The 26,267-nt window shown below is 40.8% G+C and overlaps 1 protein-coding gene across 1 annotated transcript in view; it reads left to right on the top strand.

The window, feature by feature from the left end:
• The window catches only part of LOC311231838 (uncharacterized protein), a gene marked incomplete at its 3' end in the record, with an annotated part of 81,095 nt that extends 59,215 nt beyond the window's left edge, over positions 1-21,880 (top strand). Inside the window, exon 6 of the mRNA XM_084318459.1 lies at positions 21,181-21,880. Coding sequence (XP_084174585.1) covers positions 21,181-21,880 — 700 coding nt within the window. The remainder of the gene's footprint in view (positions 1-21,180) is intronic.
• Positions 21,881-26,267: the final 4,387 nt, after the last annotated feature.

Below are 26,267 nucleotides of genomic sequence, written 5' to 3'. Positions count from 1 at the left end.
CCGTCATACTAACACAACTGGCAGTGTTAGAGGGTGGGAAAGCCGGTGGGTGGGTCCTGGTCGTTGTAAACAGCGACTCCTACAGTTCGGTCGGGGCGCCTGCTCAGCGAGGAAAGGATCTAAGGGAGGTAGTGTGATCCTTCCACACGTTACACTCTCTCAGTGAGAGTCCACGCTGCCAGGTGAAAAGAAGCGGTTGATTGGCTACACATGTGTCGGAGGAAGCATGTGATAGCCTCCACCACTCTCCCAGACCGACTGTAGGGGGTAGGTGCGCAACGACCAGGAAGGGGATTGGGAATTGGCATAACGACTAACATTGGGATGGTGGAAAAACGGAGAAAAGGGAGGGGTGAAAAATACAAAAAAAAGTGGTGCATGTTATTGGTTTCAGGATTATCTATCTTCTGCTGTGTCAAATCGGGCCCTGTTCAATCTGAATTATTGTCCATAACTAAAGTTTTGCCGCAAAGTTCAGCTGGGTCCTGTCCTTTTTACTATTTATATTAATGATATTGTTTCATCTTTGAATGACTGACTTGACAACCTTTTGGATCATATGTGATTTATAGACATGCTGCAGCTTTAACTCTTAAACCGCTGCACATCATTCTGCCTTCCGATTTATTATTGGTGACCGATATGATGCCACCACTGTGTCCTTTATGATATATATGATGCCCACCACTCTGTCCTTTATGATATATATGATACCCACCACTAGGCAAAAGCTATTCTTCCTGGGGTCCGGCACGCACAAATGTACAACAGTATTCAATACATTACATTACATCAATACATACATTACATCATCATCATCATCAACATCAATACATTACATCAATATCAACATCAGTCACATCATCAATTACAGTACATCACTATCAACATCAGTTAAAAAAGCATTCAAATAAAATAACTAAAATAACAAATAACTAAAATCAAACAAATAGTGCTTCCTGAGCAGCACTCACCGCCATCAACTTAAACACAACCAACGTGAAAATAACTCAAATAACTCAAATCAAACAAATAGTGCTTCCTGAGCAGCACTCACCGCCATCAACTTAAACACAACCAACACCTCTTTGCCATAATGGCTCAGTGCATGCTCATCAGCAGATGGCACTTTAACTTCCTCTTAAAGGTAACCTTGGATTCTATTTCAGCTAAGTAGCTTGGCAATGAGTTCCATTCCATTATAGCTCTGTAAGTCACAGAAGATTTTGGTAGATTTGTTCTCGGTTTAGGTGCCATTAGATGGCCTGACGTAGCTTGTCTAGTCATATGGTCATGTTCTTCTCTTATGTAAACTATATGATCATAAAAATACTGTGGTCTTTTGACAACTTGAACATTTCTGAGAAAAGTAATGAGACGGGATTGCAGACGTTTCTCAACCGTAAGCCATGATAATTGTCTATGCATAGCTCCAATCTTAGTGCGCTTTGAACAGTGGAGGGCTAGCCTTGCAGCCTTATTTTGAGCTATTTTTTGTATTTGTGTTTTTGCTGCTGATGACCATATGACGGGACAGTACTCAAGATGTGACAACCAGAGCCTGGATGACTTCTTTCAAGGTGGTTGGTGTTAGATACTGTGTGCATTTTCTTGTCACAGCTATGCTCCTTCCTATTTTTGTTATTATACTGTCAATTTGCTTTGTCCACTTTAAACCTGAGTCAAGACCCATGCCAAGCAACTTAGCCTCTTTTACCTGTCAGGCTCAGAGTCAGGCTTAATTGTGGATCGCTGCTTAATATGTGCCTGGATCCGAATACCATTGCTTTTGTTTTTGCAATGTTGAGTACCAGTTTGTTATTTTTAACCCAGTCTGTTATGGCTTTAAGCTCTATTCCAAGTATATTGTTTAACTCACTACATGTTGATGCTGTACTGTACATTGTCGAATCGTCAGCATACATGATTACCCTAGATTTATTTAATACATAAGGGAGGTCGTTTGTGAATATTGAGTATAGCAAAGGCCCAAGCGAACTTCCCTGTGGGACCCCACACTGCAACACCTTACTTTCAGAAAAGCTCCCATTGAAAAATACTTTCTGGCTTCTCCTAGTCAGGTAGGTCTCCATCCAACACATAGCAACAGAGCCAAAGCCATAGCATTTGAGTTTGTTCAGCAGCAGACTATGATCGATCACATCGAAAGCTGCGCTAAAGTCTAACATCACAGCTCCAACAAGCCTCCTATCATCCATGCTCTTAAGGCGAGACACTACAGGTGAATAGTCAAATATACTTTTTTTGTTGATTTTGAGATTTTGTTATATTTTGCTTCCTAAACATGTCTTCTATGAAACTAGTGACAATAAAAACGTCAATAACACACATTTAGTTGTTTATTTTACATCATTTTGCCTTATTGCATCCATAAATGTGCACATATTTAATGGGGAAGTGCCTCATTTGCATATATAAACATACATTTCAGAAAACTTGCAATATATTTTTTCTTAGTTTATATGTACATAACAAATTGGGAAAGTTTCATAGTGATATCTATTCAAATATTTTTTGCCTATTAGGGGGTACTACACTGTACTACACTGTTTGTAGCCTGTGTGTAGTTCTGTTCAGTTCAATAACATCATTATTATTATTATTCAGTTATCAGGCATGTGTTTAGGTTGTCTATTACTAATGGTTTGATTAGGTATTGTGTTTGTAAATATCTGTTTAAAAAAAAAAGTATGGCATTTTACAATACAGAACTTTGAAGGCGTTTTCCCGAAAATGAGTTTTAAGAGTTTTTCCTCATACTCTGAGCCAGAAATCTCCACTTCAGTAGCACTCACATACACCAAACCTTCCAGTTCTATTCATATCTATGTTCTGAAGGTATTTACAGAAGGGTTTGTTGATATCGCATTCATACCCTGATTTATATCACATTTTATTCCTAAAAACATGGCGAAATATGGAATTTTACCATAAAAATTGACTGAATGGAGTATTTTCTGATTTATGGAGTGATAAAAAGAGATATCCAAAATCCCCTCTGTAATAACCTTTGGCTCTAATATGTCAACAAAATGAAACTATAATTTTGAAAATGGCTTTATCCAATGTTCAGATTTCTGTCCTGGAATTATATGCAAATTAGTGCATATTTAAGTAGATCATGCCTCATTTGCATATTTAAACATACAATTTCAGAAAACTTGTAATACAAAAAAGTCTTGTCTTAATATAAGTAATCAACTGGGGAAGTTTCATTGTGATATCTATTAGTTAATTTTTTTACCCTATTCACCTGCAGTGTCTCCCCTTAAACCCTTCATCGGTAATTTGGGCAAGTGATGTGCTTGTAGAGTGACCATCTCTATATGCATGTTGGTAATTCGTTATCAGACTATTACTTAAAAAGTTGTTTTGAATTTGGGTGTATACAATTTTTTCTATTATTTTACTTAACACTGGGAGGAGACTTATGGGTCGACTATTGGAACCAGCAAAGGTTTTTCTTTTATCCTTAGGTAATGGGATAACCTTGGCTTCCTTCCAGATCTCAGGGCACACACCTTGCTCTAGACATTTATTGAAGATGTGACTTAATGGCTTAGATATATATTTGGCAGTCATTTTGAGCAGTTTACCATCCAAGTTGTCAATACCAGGAGATTTATCATCAGACGGGTGTAAAAGCATATTTTCAACATTTTCCTCTGTAACATGGTGGAACTCAAACATGCACTGCCTCTCCTTCATGATACAATCTTTAATGATGTTATGTGACACTGTGTCATCGACTGCACCCATGGCGTTTCTCAGCTTGTCTACTTTATTTGTAAAGTAATCATTAAAATGATTTGCAATATCTGCTGGCTTGGTAAGGAATTTACCCTCTGTTTCTATAAAGGAAGGATGCATGTTTGAGTTCCTTCCCATTATGTTATTTAACGTTCTCCATAATTTTTTTCCATAATTTTTAGAATCACTGATTTTCTGCATGTAGTATTCCTTCTTTCTACATTTATTCAATTTTGTTACCGCGTTTCTTAGTTTACAGTAATGTTGTTTGTCACATGGATTGCCTGTTCTATTTGCGTTTTTTTTTTGCATCATCTCGTTGGACCATCAGACTTCTCATCTCATTATTCAACCACGGTGCACAATTTGACCGTGCCGACCATTTTCTCATTGGAGCATGCTGATCGGCTATCCCCATGAAATACTTCATAAATTCTCCCAGTGCTTTTTCTGGGTTTTCTTCATGGCAAACATCAGACCATTGCTTATTCTTTACCTCCTCCACAAATTGTGCTGGATTAAACCCCTTATAAGACCTTCTGTAATTTATCTTGGAGCCAGCTTTAGGTATTTTAGTCTTCCGTACAATGGCTACTAGGTTATGATCACTAAAACCAACTGTAAGTGACAACACTTTAGTGCAGAGCTCTGGCCTGTTAGTATATATATGATCAATGCAGGTTGTTGTAATGGCCCCATGTTTATTTGTGGCCATTCTAGTTGGTGATGTCATTACCTGAGTCATATTACACATTTTGGCAGCTAATGCAATCTTGTTCCACATGGGGCATTTCTCATTGAAGGCATTGATATTCAGGTCTCCCATGAAATATATTTCACTATTACAATCAGCTGTGTTGTCTAACATTTCACATATACCATGTAGATTATTTGAATTGGCACTTGGTGGCCTGTAACAGCATCCAATTAATATGGGTTTTAAATTTGGCAATTGTATTTGTAACCATAAGGCTTCTATTTCATTTTTCATTAAGTCGTATCGTACTTTAGCTGGAATATGATTCTGTACATAAATCAGAACTCCGCCACCATTCTTATCTCTATCCTTTCTGAACAGATTGTAACCATGCATTGCAACCTCTAAATCACCAAAAGATGAGTCCAGGTGTGTTTCTGTGATAGCAAGTATGTGTATATTATTTGATTCTACCAAGTGGCATAATTCATGCATCTTGTTCCTCAGACTACACACATTCAAATGAGCAAGTAACATACCCTTTTTTGGCAGATTAACAGAGTGTGACACTGTTACCTTAGCAATCATAGTCGCGTGTGTGTATCGTCACAATCCTGCGCCATTGTTTACTGCAGTGAAACACGTTAGCGTCCAGCCTGTGCTTTTTCATCACCGCCCGTCAGCCAATATGTGATGTCCTTGTCCTTTATGATATATATCAGACCTGGGCATTGTACGGCCCGCGGGCCGGATACGGCCCGCGGGATGATTCTGACCGGCCCGCGAAAGATTACATGATAATTAAAAAATATATATATATATATATTATTATTATTATTATTATTATTATTTTTTTTTTACTTTTTTCTTTTCATGTCAACGTTCACACGCACAATATACGCTTACCTAGGATTTGACTTGATTCAACAACAAAGCAGTCGGGGCAAGCCGAAAACTGTCGAAAGTGTGGTTATTTGAAGTTTAGATTATTTTTTTCACAACTGAGATAGGTAGGTTACATTTTTAGAGACTAAAGTACAGAAAAAAGGTACCGTTGGCTACCGGTATCGATTCACAGGTACCGGTACCGTATCGGTTCAAATGTGAACGGTACCCATCCCTACTGAACACACAACTGCAGGGCAAGGGCATTTTTGCTCATGAAATGCATAGCCATGTGAAAGCCTTCATGACAAAGTTGCAATTAATTTCAAGGCAGCAGCTATCTCAAACACATGAAAACCCTGAAAGAAGTCAAACCATCAGCTGATCACCGGCACAGGTACTCATCCATGTTGGGAGCACTGCATGATGAATTTTCAAGGCGTTTTCAAGATTTCAAAAAGGTTGAGGATGAAATGCAGCTGGTTTCCTCTCCCTTTACCTGCAGTGTTGATAGTTGTTCAGCTTGAACTCATTGACCTGCAGTCTGATTCACTACTGAAAGAGCACTTTAAGTCAGCATCACTGCTAGAGTTCTACTCTGCTCTCAAGGAGGAGAACTTTCCAAACATGAGGAGACATGCTCAGAAGATGTTGGTTCTCTTTGGATCCACCTACATATGTGAACAGACATTCTCAGTCATGACGTTTACCAAGTCCAGGTACAGATCCTCTCTCACGGATGAACATCTGGCAGCTGTGCTTCGCATCTCCACCTCACACATGCAACCTGACTTTGATGGACTTGTTAAAGCTCAACAGAGACTGGATTTCTCACACTGAATAAATTAAAAAAAAAAAAACTGAAGAACACTAAAATGTGGAAATATAACAAGTGAAATGGGACACTTGATATTTTTTTTTCTTTTTTTTGCACAGTTCTGAAAACATTAAATGTTTAATATAGGCATGTAAAGTAAAAAAGGCTACAAAACTGGGACACTTTTCTTTACACAGTTCAGTGACATGTCTTGTTTATTTTGGCTATAAGATGATGTGATGTCTTTAGAAAGCTAAGAAAATCCTTGTTTCAATAGTATATGAAACTCAAAATGCCCTTTGTTATTAATGTTTCACATTTTGTTTATCATTTTGGAAATAGATTCTATTTGAATAAATGATATTTTTGAAAGCTACTGTAACCTCACCTTTTAATTGTCAAATAATAACATACACTCTTACCAGGGGTCAAAACAATGCCATTTACTGCTTTTTATATAGAAATAAAATTTATATTATGCATAATTGAGTTTGGAATTTTGGCCCGCCCCTCCAACATATTTTCAGTTGCTCATTCGGCCCCCTGGGAAAAATAATTGCCCACCCCTGATATATATGATACCCACCACTGTGTCCTTTATGATATATATATGATACCCGGCCACCACTGTGTCCTTTATGATATATATGATGCCACCACTGTGTCCTTTATGATATATATGATGCCACCACTGTGTCCTTTATGATATATATGATGCCACCACTGTGTCCTTTATTATATATATGATACCCACCACTGTGTCCTTTATGATATATATGATACCACCACTGTGTCCTTTATGATATATATGATACCCACCACTGTGTCCTTTATGATATATATGATACACTGTGTCCTTTATGATATATATGATACACACCACTGTGTCCGTTATGATATATATGATACCCACCACTGTGTCCTTTATGAAAAGGGAACATTAATTAATACTTAAATTATATAATGGAGAATATCCACATTACCAATAATTCTTAACATTGAAAACAACATAAAATAAACGATCAGTATCTATAATGTAGTACAAAAGAAAACTACAGCTTAGAATCCAGAAGATTGACAATAGTCACCTCCCCTTTCCTATTTTTGGTCATTTGCAAATATTTGTTTATACATTTCTTTACATAGAGCAATATTTCTGCTTTCCTTCATTTTATCTTCCAACCCATTCTCCACACAGTTACTCCATAGGATGATATGCACCTGCTCCTGAGATTGGTGCGAGCGTAACGTTTATCAAAGTTGCAGTTACCTCTCAAATTATATCCCTTATCCCTCTATAAATATTTTGTTTATGTTACCTGGGAGTTCTTGAGTCTTTGCTCGATACATTATCTCTGCCAGTTTAAATTTGAATAAGTCCATTAGCTTTAAAAGGCATTTGACGAGCAAGTTATTTGTGTGATCCCGAAATCTGACCTTGTGTACAATACTCAGATTTTTTCTGTAGTATAATTAATGGTTTTAAAGTTGTATGCATTCCCCCATATCTCCACACAGTAACTCACATATGGTAAGATGGTATATTTAGGTATTTCTCTTGCCATCAAAGTTGATATTTGCTACAGTAGAATAGATCATTAGCGTCGTTGGCTCAGTGGTCTGCTGTTGTGGCCCCCATCCTGTGCACTTCAGCCCCAGCCTCGTATGTTATCCGGAGTGATGGAGGTTACGGCTCTTTGAAGGGAGCCGGATATTTTGCCTCAGTCTCTTTCCAAGAACCTAAAATAACGGTCATCGTTCTTTCTTTAGGGGGTTTTGGTTGATTGAAAACGTTATTACCAGATTGCAGAATGGGTACAATACAGTATAGCTCAATACTAACAACTGCCAAGAGGATGAAGACCAGAAAAATACTTTCCTCTTGTTTACATAAGGGTCCTCCATTTTCAATTCATCAAGACATTTATGACATACAAGACATACAACTATACAGTACTGTTTAAGAAAAAGAGATCATAAAAAAATATATACATTCGAAGGGGAAGTAACTGTACGCGGGGGGGGGGATTTGGACATTGAACAGGGTCAGTTTTTAATTGCAGCCACCCGTAGGTGAGCAGGGGTAAGGTGGGTTTTAGGAGTAAGGCCAAGCAGTAGTCGTAGGGTAGGTGTGGAAGTAACTAAGGCTGACTGATGATGGTGATTTGTGCGTCGCCCTCCCTGCCACAGATTTTATTAAAAAATAATTACAAAATAATGATGTATAATAAATATAATAATCATTTAAAGTGTAAAACGTCTCTTAAAATGTAAAAACAACTACAAGTAGTTCATCACTTAAATAGGTATGTGACTGGCAAAGGACATTCATCTTGCATACAGGGCACACAAAATCCAAAATCTTCAGACAAACAAGTTTCTTTATTTGCTCATAATGGTAAATTGCAGGGACATAACTGTATATAAGACATCAATATGTTACGCTTCAAATTAGCAGTGCAAATCTGTTTAAATTTGTCGTACAATAGTTTTTTATTGAGTTAAGTGTGTAAATCACTAACAGAACAAAAACAACAAACTGTGTGCGCGCACACGTGTCACAGATAATAATAATAATAATAATAATAAACTTTATTTGTATAGCACCTTTCATACAGAAACTGCAGCTCAAAGTGCTTCACAACAGAAAAAAGACAGGCATAAAATGAGCACATAAAGTGCAGATATATATAAAATCACAGTTTTTTACATTAGGGTCTAACATCCCAACAGGCCACCTTGTTTATGGTTTGATTCAGTTTTAAATAGACAATAATAAAAATAGTAAGATAAAATAGTGCAGTGCAATAAAATTGTAGAATAGATTAAAAATATATATAATTTACAGTGCAATAAAATAGTTCAGCATTACTGTTCAACAGTTCAAAGTCGTCTTTACCTTCTCTGTTTGGTATCCACAGTTTAAAACTTGACAGTCTTCCCTCCTGTTTTATACCCACTTTGACCCTTGAAGATCTAGCCTGTCTGCTGGCCACTTTTTCATATTTGTCTTCCTGGCCCTCTTAGAAGACGAAGACCATTTGGCTGCTACATGGCTCGGGTTGACTTTCTCCAGCCTTCCTGATACGGATCAAGTCTTCAGCAGTGGAGGCTGCTGCTGTTCTTAATACCATTCTGGGCTGAAAATCCACACTCTCACTGAGCGGAGGAGATCGGCATCACAAGCAGTATTTCAGCCAAGTGCAGGACGTTCTGACATAAAAGTAACTAGGAGTAAAACTCTATTAATTTATTCTGTAGAGTACACACGACTTTGTACATTTTGAAGAATATTAAATATTCCCCACAAACCTCTGAACGATATGGCTCCTTGGTGAGCAGTCTCTGCCTCAGCCCTAGGTATGACTTGTCTGTGAAAGTGGTCCTGATGAGTCTTCAGCTGCTGAAGCAGCTGCTCCGACTGGCATCCACCACTAGATGTCAATAGAGATACAGGGAGAGAGATTAGGGGAGAGAATAAGGTATGGGAACATTTAGACGTAAGAAATGTGTGAAACTTAAAACATTGAACATGTTACATATAGATTCATTAAAATACATAACATCTAATCTTGGTCATACCTCTATACTAAAATGAGAATTTGCAATATTGCCCTATCTACTCACTTTCTGAGAAGTTCTCAAATGTTGGAGAAGAGACTGAACCTCTGCCCTGCCGTAGTCCAGTAGTGCAGCCTGACTCTCTGGCCATGTGTCATGGTTGACTATTCTGAAGCTGTCGACTACACCTTCCCCTGACTGACTCATCAAGCAGCTGAAGCGTGATCTCATCTCTTCTACTGCAACAGCTGCTGCCACATGCAGATCACTGAAACACCATCAGTCAAGGAAACACATGCAGATCACTGAAACACCATCAGTCAAGGAAACACATGCAGATCACTGAAACACCATCAGTCAAGGAAACACATGCAGATCACTGAAACACCATCAGTCAAGGAACACATGCAGATCACTGAAACACCATCAGTCAAGGAAACACATGCAGATTACTGAAACACCATCAGTCAAGGAAACACATGCAGATCACTGAAACACCATCAGTCAAGGAAACACATGCAGATCACTGAAACACCATCAATCAAGGGAACACATGCAGATCACTGAAACACCATCAGTCAAGGGAACACATGCAGATCACTGAAACACCATCAGTCAAGGGAACACATGCAGATCACTGAAACACCATCAGTCAAGGGAACATGCTGTTACTTACATACAGTTCATAGTTATTTTCGATTACAATTGTATATCTTTATTTTTGCATATTAATAATACTACACATTATTGTATTTCATTGTATTTCATACTTATAGATCATTTGAATAGAACATGATTTATTTTTACTTGTGTATTATTTAGTTTCACAAGTCTCATTTTAATATCTGGTGATGTCTGATATTATCGGCCGATATTGGCATTAAAATGTGATATCGGAAATTATCGGTATCGGTTTTCAAACATTATTTTTCTTTTCTTTTCTTTTTTTTTTTACATTTATTTAACCTTTATTTACCCAGGCAAGCAAGTAAGAACACATTCAGATTTTTATTTATTGTCAAAAGTATTAGAGATGTCCCGATCCGATCACCTGATCGGGATCGGGGGCCAATCACGTGATTTTCAGAAGATCAGGATAAAAAAATAAAATGTTAACTTCTTTTTTTAATTCAACAAACATGACTATGTTCACGTCTTAAACTCATACTGAGGCCTTAGTTTTGGTTTTAAATTCATTCATTTATTTATTGTCACACAGAGCAGAAGAATTTTGACAAAACAAACGCATTTCCTTTGATTTAATTATACATCAAATGATTTATGTCAAGGATGAGGGACATCCACTAGTTGCAGAACTTGCAGTCACCTGATTTTTACAGATGATGGCGCCATTGCTCTCATGAAGTAGCAGGTTGGAGGCGGAGGTTTTAGATTACTCCGGTTGCATGAAATTAACTTTTCACCTGGATAACGTCAACATTCACAATGTAATGTGAGAAATTGGGATGGGAGAAAACATATATATATTTTTTTATCGGATCGGGAAAGATCGGTATCGGTAGATACTCACATGATCGGGATCGGATCGGGAGCAAAAGAATTTGATCGGGACATCCCTAAAAAGTATGCATAATGTTGTGTTAATTCCACTATAAGAGCTATGTAATGTTAATTACCTGAAATTATTCTGTTTTTTGGGGGGGGGGGGAACCCTGCATATATCGGTATCGGTTGATATCGGTATCGGAAATTAAGAGTTGGACAATATCGGTATATCGGTATCGGTAAAAAAGCCAATATCGAACATCCCTATGGTGACGTGTTTCCGCCGGCTCGCTTTTAAGTCCTGACATGACCTGATGGATGGCTGTATTGACTTTGCGGTCAATTCTAGCAAGTAAATAAAGATAGTTGTCTAACAAGCCAATCTAACAAGCCAATCTAACAAGACAATCTAACAAGACAATCTAACAAGACAATCTAACAATAAAAAGGACAAAAACGAAAGACATAAACAACAAAACCCTCACCTCGGAACTAGGCAAAATCTGCACCTGGCTCGCTGACAACAAACTATCATTACACCTGGGTAAAACAAAGCCTTCTCTTCGGTTCAAATAACAAACTCAGCAAGGCCGACGTCTTCTCAGTTACAGTGGGTGGCAATATTGTCACAAGGAAAGATGAAATTAGTTGCATACCTAGGTTCCATCCTAGAGGCAAATCTTTCCTGTGACAAAATGGCATCCAATGTAATAAAAAAAGTCAACCAACAAACTAGATTCTTGTACCGGATCTCCTCTCTGGTAAACAAGAATACCCTGAAGACTCTGGCAGGAGCACTCATTCAAGGGTACTATGACTATGCTTGCACCTCATGGTACCAAAGCACCTCAAAGGCGCTAAAACAAAATTACAAACATCACAAAACAAACTGGTCAGACTACTACTTGACCTTACTCCTATAGAACCCACCTCACCCCTGCCCACTTTGACAACCTAGGATGGCTTAGAGTAGACAACAGAGTACAGCAACTTGCAATGGGCCTGGTCTACAAGATACACTACACTACTAAAGTACCCATTGTAAATGCAGCTGTCGCCTCTAGAGGGCGCATGTTTATTTTTATATTTCTTTTTATCCCATGTGACGTATCACGTCCTGTCTCACGCTCTGACCCAGCGTAGTTTGAGCAGATCTGGCGGAACGTGTCTAGACTTGTAGGAAGAAGACAGTGCAGCAGATTTATGCACTTTATTTGTCAAAGATAAAAGATTAAAGTACTAGAGTTTGAAGATAACCCCCTCCCATTGAGCTGCAAGCAGGCCAAAGTGGTCCGTAAAGTTTATTCACACTTTTCGTTTTGTTTTTGTAATTCTATTGACCGAATTGTATGAGTATTGACTGTTGTAATTTCCTGCTTTGTAGTTCTACGGTGGTGATGAACGTGTATTCAAGAATATGCATCAATAAACAGCCATCTGTAATTAAAGAACTCGGAGTCCTCGTCGTGCATCAATGGGCGGCACAGTAGAACACTGGACTGTGGAGTTGAAGACTCCAAATGAGAAGTGAATCACGTCAGGTAGAGGATTGTCTGCAGTTGAAGATGTATCGTCGTGTCTGGGGAACCTTTCTGCCATGGAAGGAGCTGCAGCAGTGCGCACACGGCCAAACAAGCGAGCTCGTGGAAGAAGACGTCTCGAGGTTGGCGCGGGTACAGAACACTGCCGTTGAACTTTTCCATGTATCAGTGGGATTTCGCAGCATCCATCTTAAAGAAGCAGCAGACTTTCCCCTACATTGAAGTTGAACCGCATAGGCAAACAAGCGAGCTCGTGGAAAAAGACGGCTCGAGGCTGGCGCGGGTACAGGACTCTGCCGCTGAACCTTTCCACGTATCAGTAAGATTCACAGCATCCATCTTAAAGAAGCAGTAGACGTTTTCCCTACGTTGAAATTGAACTGCATAGGCAATGCCATTCACCAAGTTGACTGACTACACGTCTCAGGTATTGACTTTTCAGAGAGAAGTATTGTTGTAGGCTACAATTGCATTGCAAGTGAGCACATTCTTGAGACTATATAAGGTTGTTTACAGTTTAATATTTTTGGCCATTTAAGAATAGGTTGATATTCATTAATGAAGTCTAGCTTTATAAGGTTAATTTAGAAAGGGCCATTCATAAAGGGTATATTCGAACTTAATACTTGCATTTTCATAATAGCCTACTAGGCTTACATTTTCATTTCGTTTTTGAATTTCATATTAGCCTACACATTTTACCAGTTATCCCAGTATTGTTATGGTTTGTAACCGACCCCAATCGCACACACAAGACAGGTATGAGAGTAAGCCAAGAACTGGGCATTTATTGAATACAACAGAAAAGCGGCACTGTCCCTTTAAGGGAGAACACAAAATACTGGAAAACAAGAACTTGGGAAAATAGGCACTGTGCCTTTAAGGGGGAACACAAAACACTGGAAAAACAAGAACTAGGGAAAAAGGGCAATGTGCCTTTAAGAGGCGAGCTGGCTAAGGGGAAGGCTAAGGGAAAGGCTAAAGGACAGGGCCAGGGCAAGGGACAGGGCAGGAACAGGGGCACTGGAGAGGGGAACAGGAACAGAGGCCCGCGGGGGCGGGCTGGAGACAGGGACAGAGAAAACAGGGTTAAGGCCTTGGACAGGGCGAGGGACAGGGGCACTGGAGAGGGGAACCGGGAACAGAGGCCCGCGGGGGCGGGCTGGAGACAGGGACAGAGAAAACAGGGTTAAGGCCTTGGACAGGGCGAGGGACAGGGGCACTGGAGAGGGGAACCGGGAAGGGGCTAGCAGAGGGAAAGGGTAGCTGCCAGGGCACTGATAGCTACAGGGCCTATGCTAGCTGTACTGCTACATTAACATAGAGGCTGCGCTAGCTGCCTGAGCTAAGCTAGCAGACAGGGCTGGAACAGGGGCACTGGAGAGGGGAACAGGGAAGGGGCTAGCAGAGGGAAAGGGTAGCTGCCAGGGCACTGATAGCTACAGGGCCTATGCTAGCTGTACTGCTACATTAACATAGAGGCTGCGCTAGCTGCCGGAGCTAGGCTGGCAGACAGGGCTGGACCAGCATGAGAGAACAAGCTAGCTGGAAGGACAGTCCTAGCTGTGGGGAACTGACCTTGCTAGCTGAAGGGGCAGTCCTAGCAGTGGGGAAAACTGACCTTGCTAGCTGAAGGGGCAGTCCTAGCAGTGGGAGAAAACTGACCTTGCTAGCTGAAGGGGCAGTCCTAGCAGTGGGAGAAAACTGACCTTGCTAGCTGAAGGGGCAGTCCTAGCAGTGGGGAAACTGACCTTGCTAGCTGAAGGGGCAGTCCTAGCAGTGGGAGAAAACTGACCTTGCTAGCTGAAGGGGCAGTCCTAGCAGTGGGGAAAACTACACAAAAAGTGGAGGCCATGCAGAGGGACCGGGTTAGCTGCCTGGGCATGGCTAGCTACAGGGCCTATGCTAGCTGCAAGGGCTGCATTAACATAGAGGCTGTGCTAGCAGCCGGGGCTAAGCTAGCAGACTGGGGCCATGCTGGTAGTAGAGGCCTAGCAAGCTGCAGGGGAGCTAACGAGGCTAACAAGGAAGCTACAGGGGAATCAACAGGCTAACAGGGGAGCTAACAGGGAAGCTAACAGGGGAGTCAACAGGGGAACTAACAAGGCTAACAGGGGAGCTAACAGGGGAGTCAACAGGGGAACTAACAAGGCTAACAGGGGAGCTAACAGGGGAGACTAACAGGCTAACAGGGGAGCTAACAGGGAAGCTAAACAAGGGAGTCAAACAGGGGAACTAACAAAGGCTAACAGGGGAGCTAACAGGGGAGACTAACAGGCTAACAGGGGAGCTAACAGGGAAGCTAAACAAGGGAGTAACAAAGAAGCCAACAGAGGAGACTAGGGCCAGAGCTGCTTACAGGGATGGAGTAGGAGGGCACAGGCTAGACGTCTGGAGTGGGGCGCGTCGGCTTGGAGAACGCGCCGGTTCGGAGAGCGCGCCGGCTCGGAGAGACACATCCTCCCGTAGAGAATTAGAGAGCGATGCGCGTCTGGAGTGGAGCGCGTCTGCTTGGAGAACGCGCCGGTTCGGAGAGCGCATCTGGCGCGGGGTCTAGAGTGGTGCGCGTCTGCTTGGAGAACGCGCCGGTTCGGAGAGCGCATCTGGCGCGGGGTCTGGAGTGGTGCGCGTCTGCTTGGAGAACGCGCCGGTTCGGAGAGCGCATCTGGCGCGGGGTCTGGAGTGGTGCGCGTCTGCTTGGAGAACGCGCCGGTTCGTAGAGCGCATCTGGCGCGGGGTCTGGAGTGGTGCGCGTCTGCTTGGAGAACGCGCCGGTTCGGAGAGCGCATCTGACGCGGGGTCTGGAGTGGTGCGCGTCTGCTTGGAGAACGCGCCGGTTCGGAGAGCGCATCTGGCGCGGGGTCTGGAGTGGTGCGCGTCTCTCTCTCTCTCTCTCTCTCTCTCTCTCTCTCTCTCTCTCTCTCTCTCTCTCTCTCTCTCTCTCTCTCTCTCTCTCTCTCTCTTTCTTATATATATATTTTCCCTCATCTTTGGCTAGGGAAATGCGGTTAACGTTGGGCTACTCACCCAGACCCTTGGGTTATTGTTTGTATGTTCTGTTAATCATTTTAGCCCATCCATTAGGGATGGGCCATATGTGTTTTATGTGTAACCCGTCTGTGCAAGACGTTAGGGTTATTTTGTTTTATGTACTTCACCCCCTCCGTTCACCTCCCCCTTATTCCAACCATTTAGAGACCTGCCCACATTAGCCTCAATAGAAGCGTCAAAAAAATATTGCATTACCAACAACCATACAACAACATGTATAGATTATGGCTAGTTTGAACATAATGATATGGAACACTGGTGGAATAAATAAACAACACAAACGAAAAAGCGTGCTCACACTGATGAAAAAAGAACAGGTGGACATAGCTCTGCTAAGCGAAACGCACATTTTAGAGAAAGACATAGATATGTTAGCGGACAACACATATCATAACATCAGTCACTCTTCCTTTGGAACGAGAACTCGGGGAGTAGCCATAGTCGTTAGACGGAAGTTGAATATTGAATTGAAGGGAGTATGGTCTTATGCAGATGGTCGGATAACTATAGCTAAGATTTTACACAAGAACAGAAAAATAGCGTTGGTAGCGGTATACGCCCCAAATGTATACGAAGTTAGTTTCTTCACTACACTTACCAGAGCAATGTTAGACCTTCCCGAATACTCATTTATAATCGGTGCAGATTTTAATGCCATTTGGAACCCAAGGATGGACAAATCAAACCCCTCCTTTTCCAATGAACAAAAAAATGCATCTAATGCATTAAAGGATTGGTCGAAGATTACAGGTGTAAATGACTTATGGCGATCACTCAACCCCATGACCCGGAAGTACTCTTGTCGATCTGCGAGACAATACATTATCCAGAATAGATTACGTTTTCACAACCCCGAGACTATTTGATAACTACGATGTGGATACGATGATACCCAATGCATTGTCTGATCACTGTTATTTACTCTTAAAAGGAACATTTGGTATACTATCATCCCGAGCCCCAAGATGGCGATTTAACACGATGCTGCTTAATAACAAGGAATTCATTACACAAATCAAAGAAGCTCTTACGGTATTCCTACGGATAAATGCGAATTCGGTGCAGGACCCCAGAATATTATGGATGTCGACAAAGGGAATGATCAAGGATTTCACTGATAGCTTTTCCTCCCAAATCCGCAAGAATCGATGCTCAAAACTGGCTGAACTGGAAACACTTTACTCAACGTTATTTAATTCTTTGCAATACAACAACTCGGTTCAACTGGAAAATCGGGATTTAGGATAAATTGGCCGAAGTCGGCCTTCCTCTCACTTAACGCCCCTGCAAAAAGAAATATAACCCTCCCAGAAGAGATACCGATGGTAAAACACTTTAGATGTTTGGGAGTTGAAATATTCCCTACCATAAGCCAAACGGTGAAGCACAATTACATAAAAATCCAAAACAAAATCAAATACGACCTTGTCAGGTGGTCAAAACTTAAAAACTCAGTACAAGCACGGATATCAATAATTAAGATGGACGTCCTACCTAGAATCAACTTCTTCAGCTCAATGCTACCGTTACCCCCTCCAAAGGGTTACTGGAAAGAATTACACTCCTCCACAAACCACCACGTATAAAAAGATCCACCGCACAGAGAAACAAAGCAGACGGTGGTATGGCATTTCCAGATTTCCACCACTATTTTAAGGCATACACTTTAAGACCACTGACAACATGGTTTGATCCCCAAGCATCAGTATCCTGGAGAAATTTAGAAGAAAATATAGTAGCTCCACATAGGCTGAAGGACATAGTGTACACCAAATTATCAATTAAGCAATGCGAACGGAAATTTGGCCCCATAATCACTCATGCAATCCGGATATGGCGTGAAACACAAAAAAAAGACTCTATCCCACATAAATGGCATAATCATACTCCCTTATTCAATAACAATGCACTCTTGATTGGAAAACAACCTATAAGATTCCCTAGATGGGAAAAGCAAGGCATACACACATTAGGAGACGTTTTCAACAAACAGGGTTTTTGTAGTTTTGATGAGATATGCAAAAAAATTTAATCTCACCAAGTCCTCATATTATTTTTACGCACAGTTATTGGCATGTTTGAAGGCTCACGGTGTTCCATTAAGGATACCAATTGTACACCACAGATACCACAAATTCTTCTATGAAAGAGAGACATCGAGAGGTTTTGTTTCAGATTTTTATCATCAATTACTAACGGCCTCGTATGAAACCCTACATCTAGACTCTGGAGGAGGGATATACCAGACCTGGAGATAGACTTTGACTGGCAAGAAGCCTGGGCAAATGTACGCCTTGCATCAAGGAACCCGGACCATCAACAAATCAATCTTAACTATATTCACAGGACATACTTAACTCCTATAAGACTGAACAAAATGGGTCTTAAACAAGACTCCAAATGCTCCTTATGTACAAATGGGGACGAAGGGACATTTATGCACATGTACTGGGACTGCCCACCAGTTAAGATATTTTGGAAAGAAGTGACCCAGCAATTGTCAAATCTCTTAACTCTGGATATACCTGTACACCCCTCTGTATTACTGCTGAATGATGTCTTTGAGCATGCAGTACCTCCACAGCTAAAGAGATTGGTTTTATCCGGTATCACAGTGGCTAAAAAGCTGATAGCATCACGATGGTTTCAACCGGAAAAAATTTGCCGTAAGGTCTGGATTCTTACATATCTCGATGTGATTTATCAAGAAATATCAACAGCTAGAATTTTGGGTCTCAATGAATCCAAAATGGCAATGTGGTTAGAAGTGGTGGAGAGAATAAAAGCCAGCATATAATGGTAGTGTCTGGTTAGGAACAAATTATAATGGTTGGATTATCCAATGGGGGGTCCGGGAGAGGGGGGTACGAGCTGGAGCATATGTGTATTTGTATATCCTATTGTGTGTTGTCATGTTTGTTTATGTGTTTGTTTAAAAAATTATAAAAAAAAAAAATACAAAAAAAAAAATACATTTACTCCCTACTGTCTTACACTACCAGACATCTTACATTACCAGACATCTTACACTACCCTTCAGTGTAATGCAGCGCATGTTGGGATAATGCTTCGTAGAATTAGGTATTTACTATTTAGCTAACATTAGTTGTAATATTAGATGGCTAGGGGATGTCTTTTGTAGCCAGGGGAGCAGCAAGCTAACGCCAAGCAGACGTTGACTGTCTGACTCTGTTTACACTTTAGGGTCATGTTAGATCAGGAGGATACTAAAATGACATCAAATTAGACAAATTTGACACTGCCAGCAAAGCAAAGATGAAGATGCTTATTTGTCAATAAAATACTGAAAACAAAACATGCAGACAGACAAGTAGCTCTAAGGAGGCAGCGCTAGAAAGCAGTAGGGGTGGGAATCACCAGTTTCATCACGATACCATACGATATCGATTCTTTGGACAACGATACGATATTTTCCGATATCACAGTCTGCCACGATACGATTCGATTCAGGTGCCTGCGATCGATATGAGACGATATTACATGCCCATTTACTGTAACACAATCAGTAACATTTAAATCAACAAAAGAAAAGGCAGTGGAAATATCATTTGACATTTTAATTTTTGATCTCTTCCAGACATTTAAATGAAAAACAATATTGTTTTTAATACAAATAGACCTCCTGTTCACTGTTTTTTTTCTTTTCTTTTTTTTCCTGATATTAACACTTTGATCGCCAGGGTTAAATTCATAATTTACCATCCCTCGCCAGCCCTATTTAACATGGAGAAGTTCCCCTTCTTTGCAGGGCTATAACTTTTTAAATTGTATTGCTAAATTGACATTACAATGGCCCATTCAACGTCCTATATCTATTGTTCAGATAGATAGATAGATAGATAGATAGATAGATAGATAGATAGATAGATAGATAGATAGATAGATAGATAGATAGATAGATAGATAGATAGATAGATAGATAGATAGATAGATAGATAGATAGATAGATAGATAGATAGATAGATAGATAGATAGATAGATAGATAGATAGATAGATAGATAGATAGATAGATAGATAGATAGATAGATAGATAGATAGATAGATAGATAGATAGATAGATAGATAGATAGATAGATAGATAGATAGATAGATAGATAGATAGATAGATAGATAGATAGATAGATAGATAGATAGATAGATAGATAGATAGATAGATAGATAGATAGATAGATAGATAGATAGATAGATAGATAGATAGATAGATAGATAGATAGATAGATAGATAGATAGATAGATAGATAGATAGATAGATAGATAGATAGATAGATAGATAGATAGATAGATAGATAGATAGATAGATAGATAGATAGATAGATAGATAGATAGATAGATAGATAGATAGATAGATAGATAGATAGATAGATAGATAGATAGATAGATAGATAGATAGATAGATAGATAGATAGATAGATAGATAGATAGATAGATAGATAGATAGATAGATAGATAGATAGATAGATAGATAGATAGATAGATAGATAGATAGATAGATAGATAGATAGATAGATAGATAGATAGATAGATAGATAGATAGATAGATAGATAGATAGATAGATAGATAGATAGATAGATAGATAGATAGATAGATAGATAGATAGATAGATAGATAGATAGATAGATAGATAGATAGATAGATAGATAGATAGATAGATAGATAGATAGATAGATAGATAGATAGATAGATAGATAGATAGATAGATAGATAGATAGATAGATAGATAGATAGATAGATAGATAGATAGATAGATAGATAGATAGATAGATAGATAGATAGATAGATAGATAGATAGATAGATAGATAGATAGATAGATAGATAGATAGATAGATAGATAGATAGATAGATAGATAGATAGATAGATAGATAGATAGATAGATAGATAGATAGATAGATAGATAGATAGATACTTTATTAATCCCCTTGGGGAAGTTCAGGGTGTAGCAACGTTATACTTTCTCATTCACATATTCATACTAAAATACGGTCTAAAGTATAAGTATAATAAAGAGAAAAGGAGGAGGAGGATGTAAGACACGCTTCCCCACCGCTCCTGAGTGTGTGACTAAACTTGCATATTATACTCTTATCAAATTGAATGTGTTAAGTAGGTGTTTGAACAGTCATTCAACCCGAAATTGATGAAATATCGGTGATATCAGTGCGGAAATATAACTTATAATGCCGTATACACGAAAAGGAGGCCTAACACCAGACGCTCATGAGGCCGGTGACGAAACCGGGATCCTAACTGCTGGACTACTACAAGCCATGATGGGCTCTCTTAAGACCGATATCTTTGCTAAAATAGACTCCCTTTCAAACTCTCTCAGATCGGAGATGCTGGCAGTCAAAGACGAGCTAAAAGAGTCTATTGAGAAAGTACAAAACAAACTTGATACGCAAGGAGAGGTTATAGTGGAGTTGGAACGCGGCGCCACAGATAACAGCACCCGCATCCGTGAGCTGGAAACCACCGTCGGCTCCCTGGTGACTAGGGTAGAATACCTAGACAACCGTTGCGAGGATATGGAGAGCAGAATGCGGAGAAACAACATCCGACTGCTAGGTGTACCAGAGGGAGTAGAGGGTCCACGACCAACTGAATACATAGCCGGGCTGCTCCAAAAGCTACTCGGCCTGGAGGAGAAGCCGCTACTGGACCGAGCTCACCGCACCCTGCGAATCCGCCCCAGAGAAGAAGAACCCCCACGACCGTTTGTCATCAGAGTACATTTCTTCCACGTTCGCAACGATATGATGCAACAAGCGGGGAAAAGGTCTCCCCTGCTCCTTGATGGGAAAAGGATCTCCATCTTCGCAGACTATACAACGGCAGTAGCTAAGAAGCGAGCTAGCTTTGGTGAGGTGAAACGCCTGCTGAGAACCTGCACTGAAGTGAAATATGGACTTGTTTATCCTGCAGTTCTCAGGATAACGTTACCGGACAACTCGACACACCGATTCGAAGACCCAGCTCTGGCAACCGACTTCACCCAAAAATATCTGAAAACGATGAACGTGCCTAAATAACCAAAAGGTCGCATTACTGGTCGTACTGGCAGGTTAGCCAACAAGCTAACTAGCAGGCTAGCTGGCTGTGCTAGCTGTTTGACTGAGCCAGCTAACCTAGAATGGACTATCGAGGACTCTCGGAAAATGTTAAACTTTCACTTCTTGTCCTGGCGGGTGAGTAGGCTACATAAACACGAACACTATATAACCTATCTTTTGTGTTATCCACAATAAGCATACAACATTATAACTGTTTACCACCAGTAGCCTACTTAGCCGACAGGCTAAACAACATGGCAGCGTTAGCTGTTTGACTGATGTAGTTAACCTAGCTGTCCTAGCAGAAGCAACAGATAACATGAACTGTTGCTTCGGCACTCTTCATTTTTTATTTTTTACTCTTACTTTTTCTCTTACCTTTGTCGAGGAGTAAACTACACAATTGACTGCTGCTGTAACGTGTCCCTCAAACGTAGATAGGTGATGTAACACGTATCCTCTATTTCACCTAGTAAATATAACATTACTTAGGCCTTTCGAAGCTATATTTTCCAATATGTTATGGCACCAAACAAGACTCTGGCAGCTAATCAGTTGACTTTTGAATGTCAACGAATGAGTGTTTATAAAAAAAAAAAAAAAAAAGAAAAATGAATCCAGTGAAATGTGTATGTTTTTTGTTATTGCTTTTTTTTTTGTATATATTTTCTATGTGTGTGTGTATATGTGTATATATATGTATGTGTGTATATATGTGTTGAAAGCTACAGGTCGCCTCTATGATATCTCAATCACCTACTCGAGATATAAACCTGCGGCCGCTCGATATCCCCCGGCGAGGTGCTAAACTCGCCAAGTTCTCGAGTCATTTTACTATTTCTGTCTAGATTACTTCAAGTCACTGGTCTTGTGATATCCAGTTGATATGAAATGTAATCATGAAGAGTTGTTAATCTCTTCTTGTTTGAAATAAACCGAATATATGTCTAGGAGAACCATTATCGCCTGTAATAAAAATAATATTATTATTATCATCATTTTACGAAAGGGCTTGTAATACTGCTCATTTGAAAGCTTGGTTGTATTACTCCTTTTTTAATAAGTATTACCACTGTACTAACACGTAGTCATTGTTTGCACTCCCCGGCGCCTCCTGTCCTCCTCCTCCTCCTCCTCCTCCGTCAGCGGAACCGACCGTCTTGAACCCTGCAGTGATTCAGACGGTCGAGGTCCCACATAAGACAGAGTCCGTCTGGACACAGAGACACCGGAACCCGCAAACAACACCCATCTACATGCATAGTATTTACACAGAGACACCGGAACCCGCAAACAACACCCATCTACATGCATAGTATTTCTTATCAGTACATAGCATATACATATATATATATATATATATTTTTTAGCTGAAAAGCATTAACCAGTCAATTGATTCAATCTGTATTTCAGGACATAGTCACCTCAGAGGAAATCAGGGCGCGGCTGGTATTTGCTGGCACTGTTGGCAGGAATCAGTCCACGAACTCAATGGATTATAAAAAGTCATTTTTATTTCAATGAAGTTACAGAAAAAGACTCGAGCTAAAATATCCATTACAGCTTAAAAGAAGTATAAAACAAAAAACATCTCATCTGGCACGTCTTGTGCCCGCAAGCAACATCTTGTCTTCCAAGTCACACAATGGTAAAAACTTCAAAATCTCTCAAAAAAGTCTGTAGGCACCATTCTTCTTCTCTCTCCTTCTCCGTGTAAAAAATCCCGCTGTGCTCTCGCCAGTTGGCCCTTTTTATAAGGTCCGTCACGTCACGCCATCATCAGTACATAGCTCCAATCACTGTACAGTACGTGTCATATCCCTCCTTCAGTTATTTGTTACTTTGCAGTTACATATCAAATCAAGTAATTCATAAGAATACAATGCCCCTCTGACTAGAGCTCCCTCTTCTTGGCCTTGCATTCCAGCCGGTCACTTCCCTACTGCATGGGGCCTCTTTCGTTCTGAGACGAGGACGAGGCAGACTGCCGTAATATATCTTACATAGCCCACCACATACATATACAGATATATACAGGTACAATAGGTTACAGGTACAATACAGTACTCGGTGTACTATATTACATTAGTTTACATTACATTATAGTCATTATAGTCTGCTCTCCTCTCCTTCCTCTTCTGATTCAAGACTTCAACCAGCAACCCTTCCCGTCTGAAAGGGTTAACATTACACAGCTCTTTCTCCTCTGTCTCTGTCTCTCTCCTCTCCAGAGGCCCACATTCCGCTGGTTCACTCCCTTTTCACAGCTTTTCACAGACATTTTCTATGGAGACATTTAAAGGCTCAGTTCCATTTTTTTTATAAGTAGAGCCATCATAGAGCTGTCTTTCCAGAGTTCAGTTCAAAGATTTATACTGGTCATATAGGAACGACCCAGGATGTCATTGTCAAAAAGTGTCACTTGTTCTGTGGCACTTCTCACCCACTCTGTCATTCTGGGCGGTCATTGTCCATCATCAACTGAATAATGAAGCATATAATTACATGTGAAAAATAGGTATATACGGCTATATTGGAACGACTCAGGATGTCATTGTCAAAAAGTGTCACTTGTTCTGTGGCACTTCTCACCCACTCTGTCATTCTGGGCGGTCATTGTCCATCATCAACTGAATAATGAAGCATATAATTACATGTGAAAAATAGGTATATACGGCTATATTGGAACGACTCAGGATGTCATTGTCAAAAAGTGTCACTTGTTCTGTGGCACTTCTCACCCACTCTGTCATTCTGGGCGGTCATTTTCCATTGTCTTAATAGCGTCTGTACTGGGGGACGAGATGGCGATTGTGGGGTCACGTGGCTGTGACTCTCCACACCCCCTCTGCCATCTCGGTACCTTGTTACCCTGGTAGCCGGCGGGAAGACTTGCATCTGTTGTTCCCTGGCTGGACGGCTCGACAGGATAGGGGTCACGTTGTTGCTTGGTATCCGGCGGGAAGACTTGCATCTGTTGTTCCCGGCCGATGCACCCAGGCTGTTGTCGTCTTGGTCATCTTGGTCACCTTGGTCATCTTGGTCACCTTGGTCATCTTGGTCATCTTGGGGTCGCCCCCTCTGACCTCTTGGATCTCTCCCATAGTTTGAGGTAGGTTGATTTGTCACTTCTCGGGCGACCCCCACGGGTCCCCGAGAATTGTAGCAGCAGTCCTCTATTGACGTGTGGTTGGCCTGGTCATGTGACCCTGTCCGTAGGTCTCGCAGGACATCACAGATACAGTCCACAGAGGACTAATTTCTTTTCTCTCTTTCAGGTCCATTCAGGGCTCTCGTCGCCCTGTAACCTGGGTCCAGGCCGATGTCTCTCTGTCCGGTCTGGGAGGTCTAGGAGGTCTAGATGAGGACCTTGAGGATGCTCTGGAGCTTGACCTATCGTGTGACCCTGTCCGTAGGCCTCGCAGGACATCACAGATACAGTCCACAGAGGACTCATTTCTTTTCTCTCTTTCAGGTCCATTCAGGGCTCTCGTCGCCCTGTAACCTGGGTCCAGGCCGATGTCTCTCTGTCCGGTCTGGGAGGTCTAGGAGGTCTGGGAGGTCTGGGAGGTCTGGGAGGTCTGGGAGGTCTGGGAGGTCTAGATGAGGACCCTGAGGATGCTCTGGAGCTTGACCTATCCCGGTCTTCCTCCAGTTCCGATTTCTGACCTGAGTCAGTATATTCCTTCTTGCCATCCGCTGCGTCGTCCGCTGACTCCCACCCAGAGAGTGTGGCACTAAGAGTGTGGCACTGATTCAGGTTTTTTTCCCTTTACCAGCGCACATTGTTCCCAGGCCTCTCGGACTGTTGCTTCCGTCCACTTCCTTCTTGCACAGGGGATCGACCCTGTGTTGTGCTTGTCTCGGTCCAGACGGGGTAGTTAGTTACTGTTATGTCTGGTGTTAGCTCTGGCTAGTTAGCCAGCTTGTAGATCCAGGCTATGTAGCCTCTTATAGACCCAGCTCCTGCTGATAACACCAGCCTGTATTATTACGCTGGTTCCACTACCGTCACAGTAGCAGGACTTATGCAGGACTTATTCTGATTTTAAGTAAACATTAGGTTACTTTTGGTTCAGGTGACCTGGTACCTATTTTTTCTACTTAGGTTTCGACTGTAAGAAAACATTACGTAACTTTTTAGTCGTGAGTAAACTTTTACCGCAATCACAGAAATATACTTTAAGTGTGATTCTTTCTTTGAGTAGAATCTTCTACGTTTTTTTGACTGTAAGAAAACATTACGTAACTTTTTAGTCGTGAGTAAACTTTTACCGCAATCACAGAAATATACTTTAAGTGTGATTCATTCTTTGAGTAGAATCTTCTACGTTTTTTGACTGTAAGAAAACATTACGTAACTTTT

This window comes from Notolepis coatsorum (genome assembly GCF_963971535.1).
Source record: "Notolepis coatsorum genome assembly, chromosome: 7".
NCBI lineage: Eukaryota > Metazoa > Chordata > Actinopteri > Aulopiformes > Paralepididae > Notolepis > Notolepis coatsorum.
The sequence above is the reverse complement of the archived record's forward strand: the minus strand, read 5'-3'. Positions and strand labels throughout refer to the sequence as shown.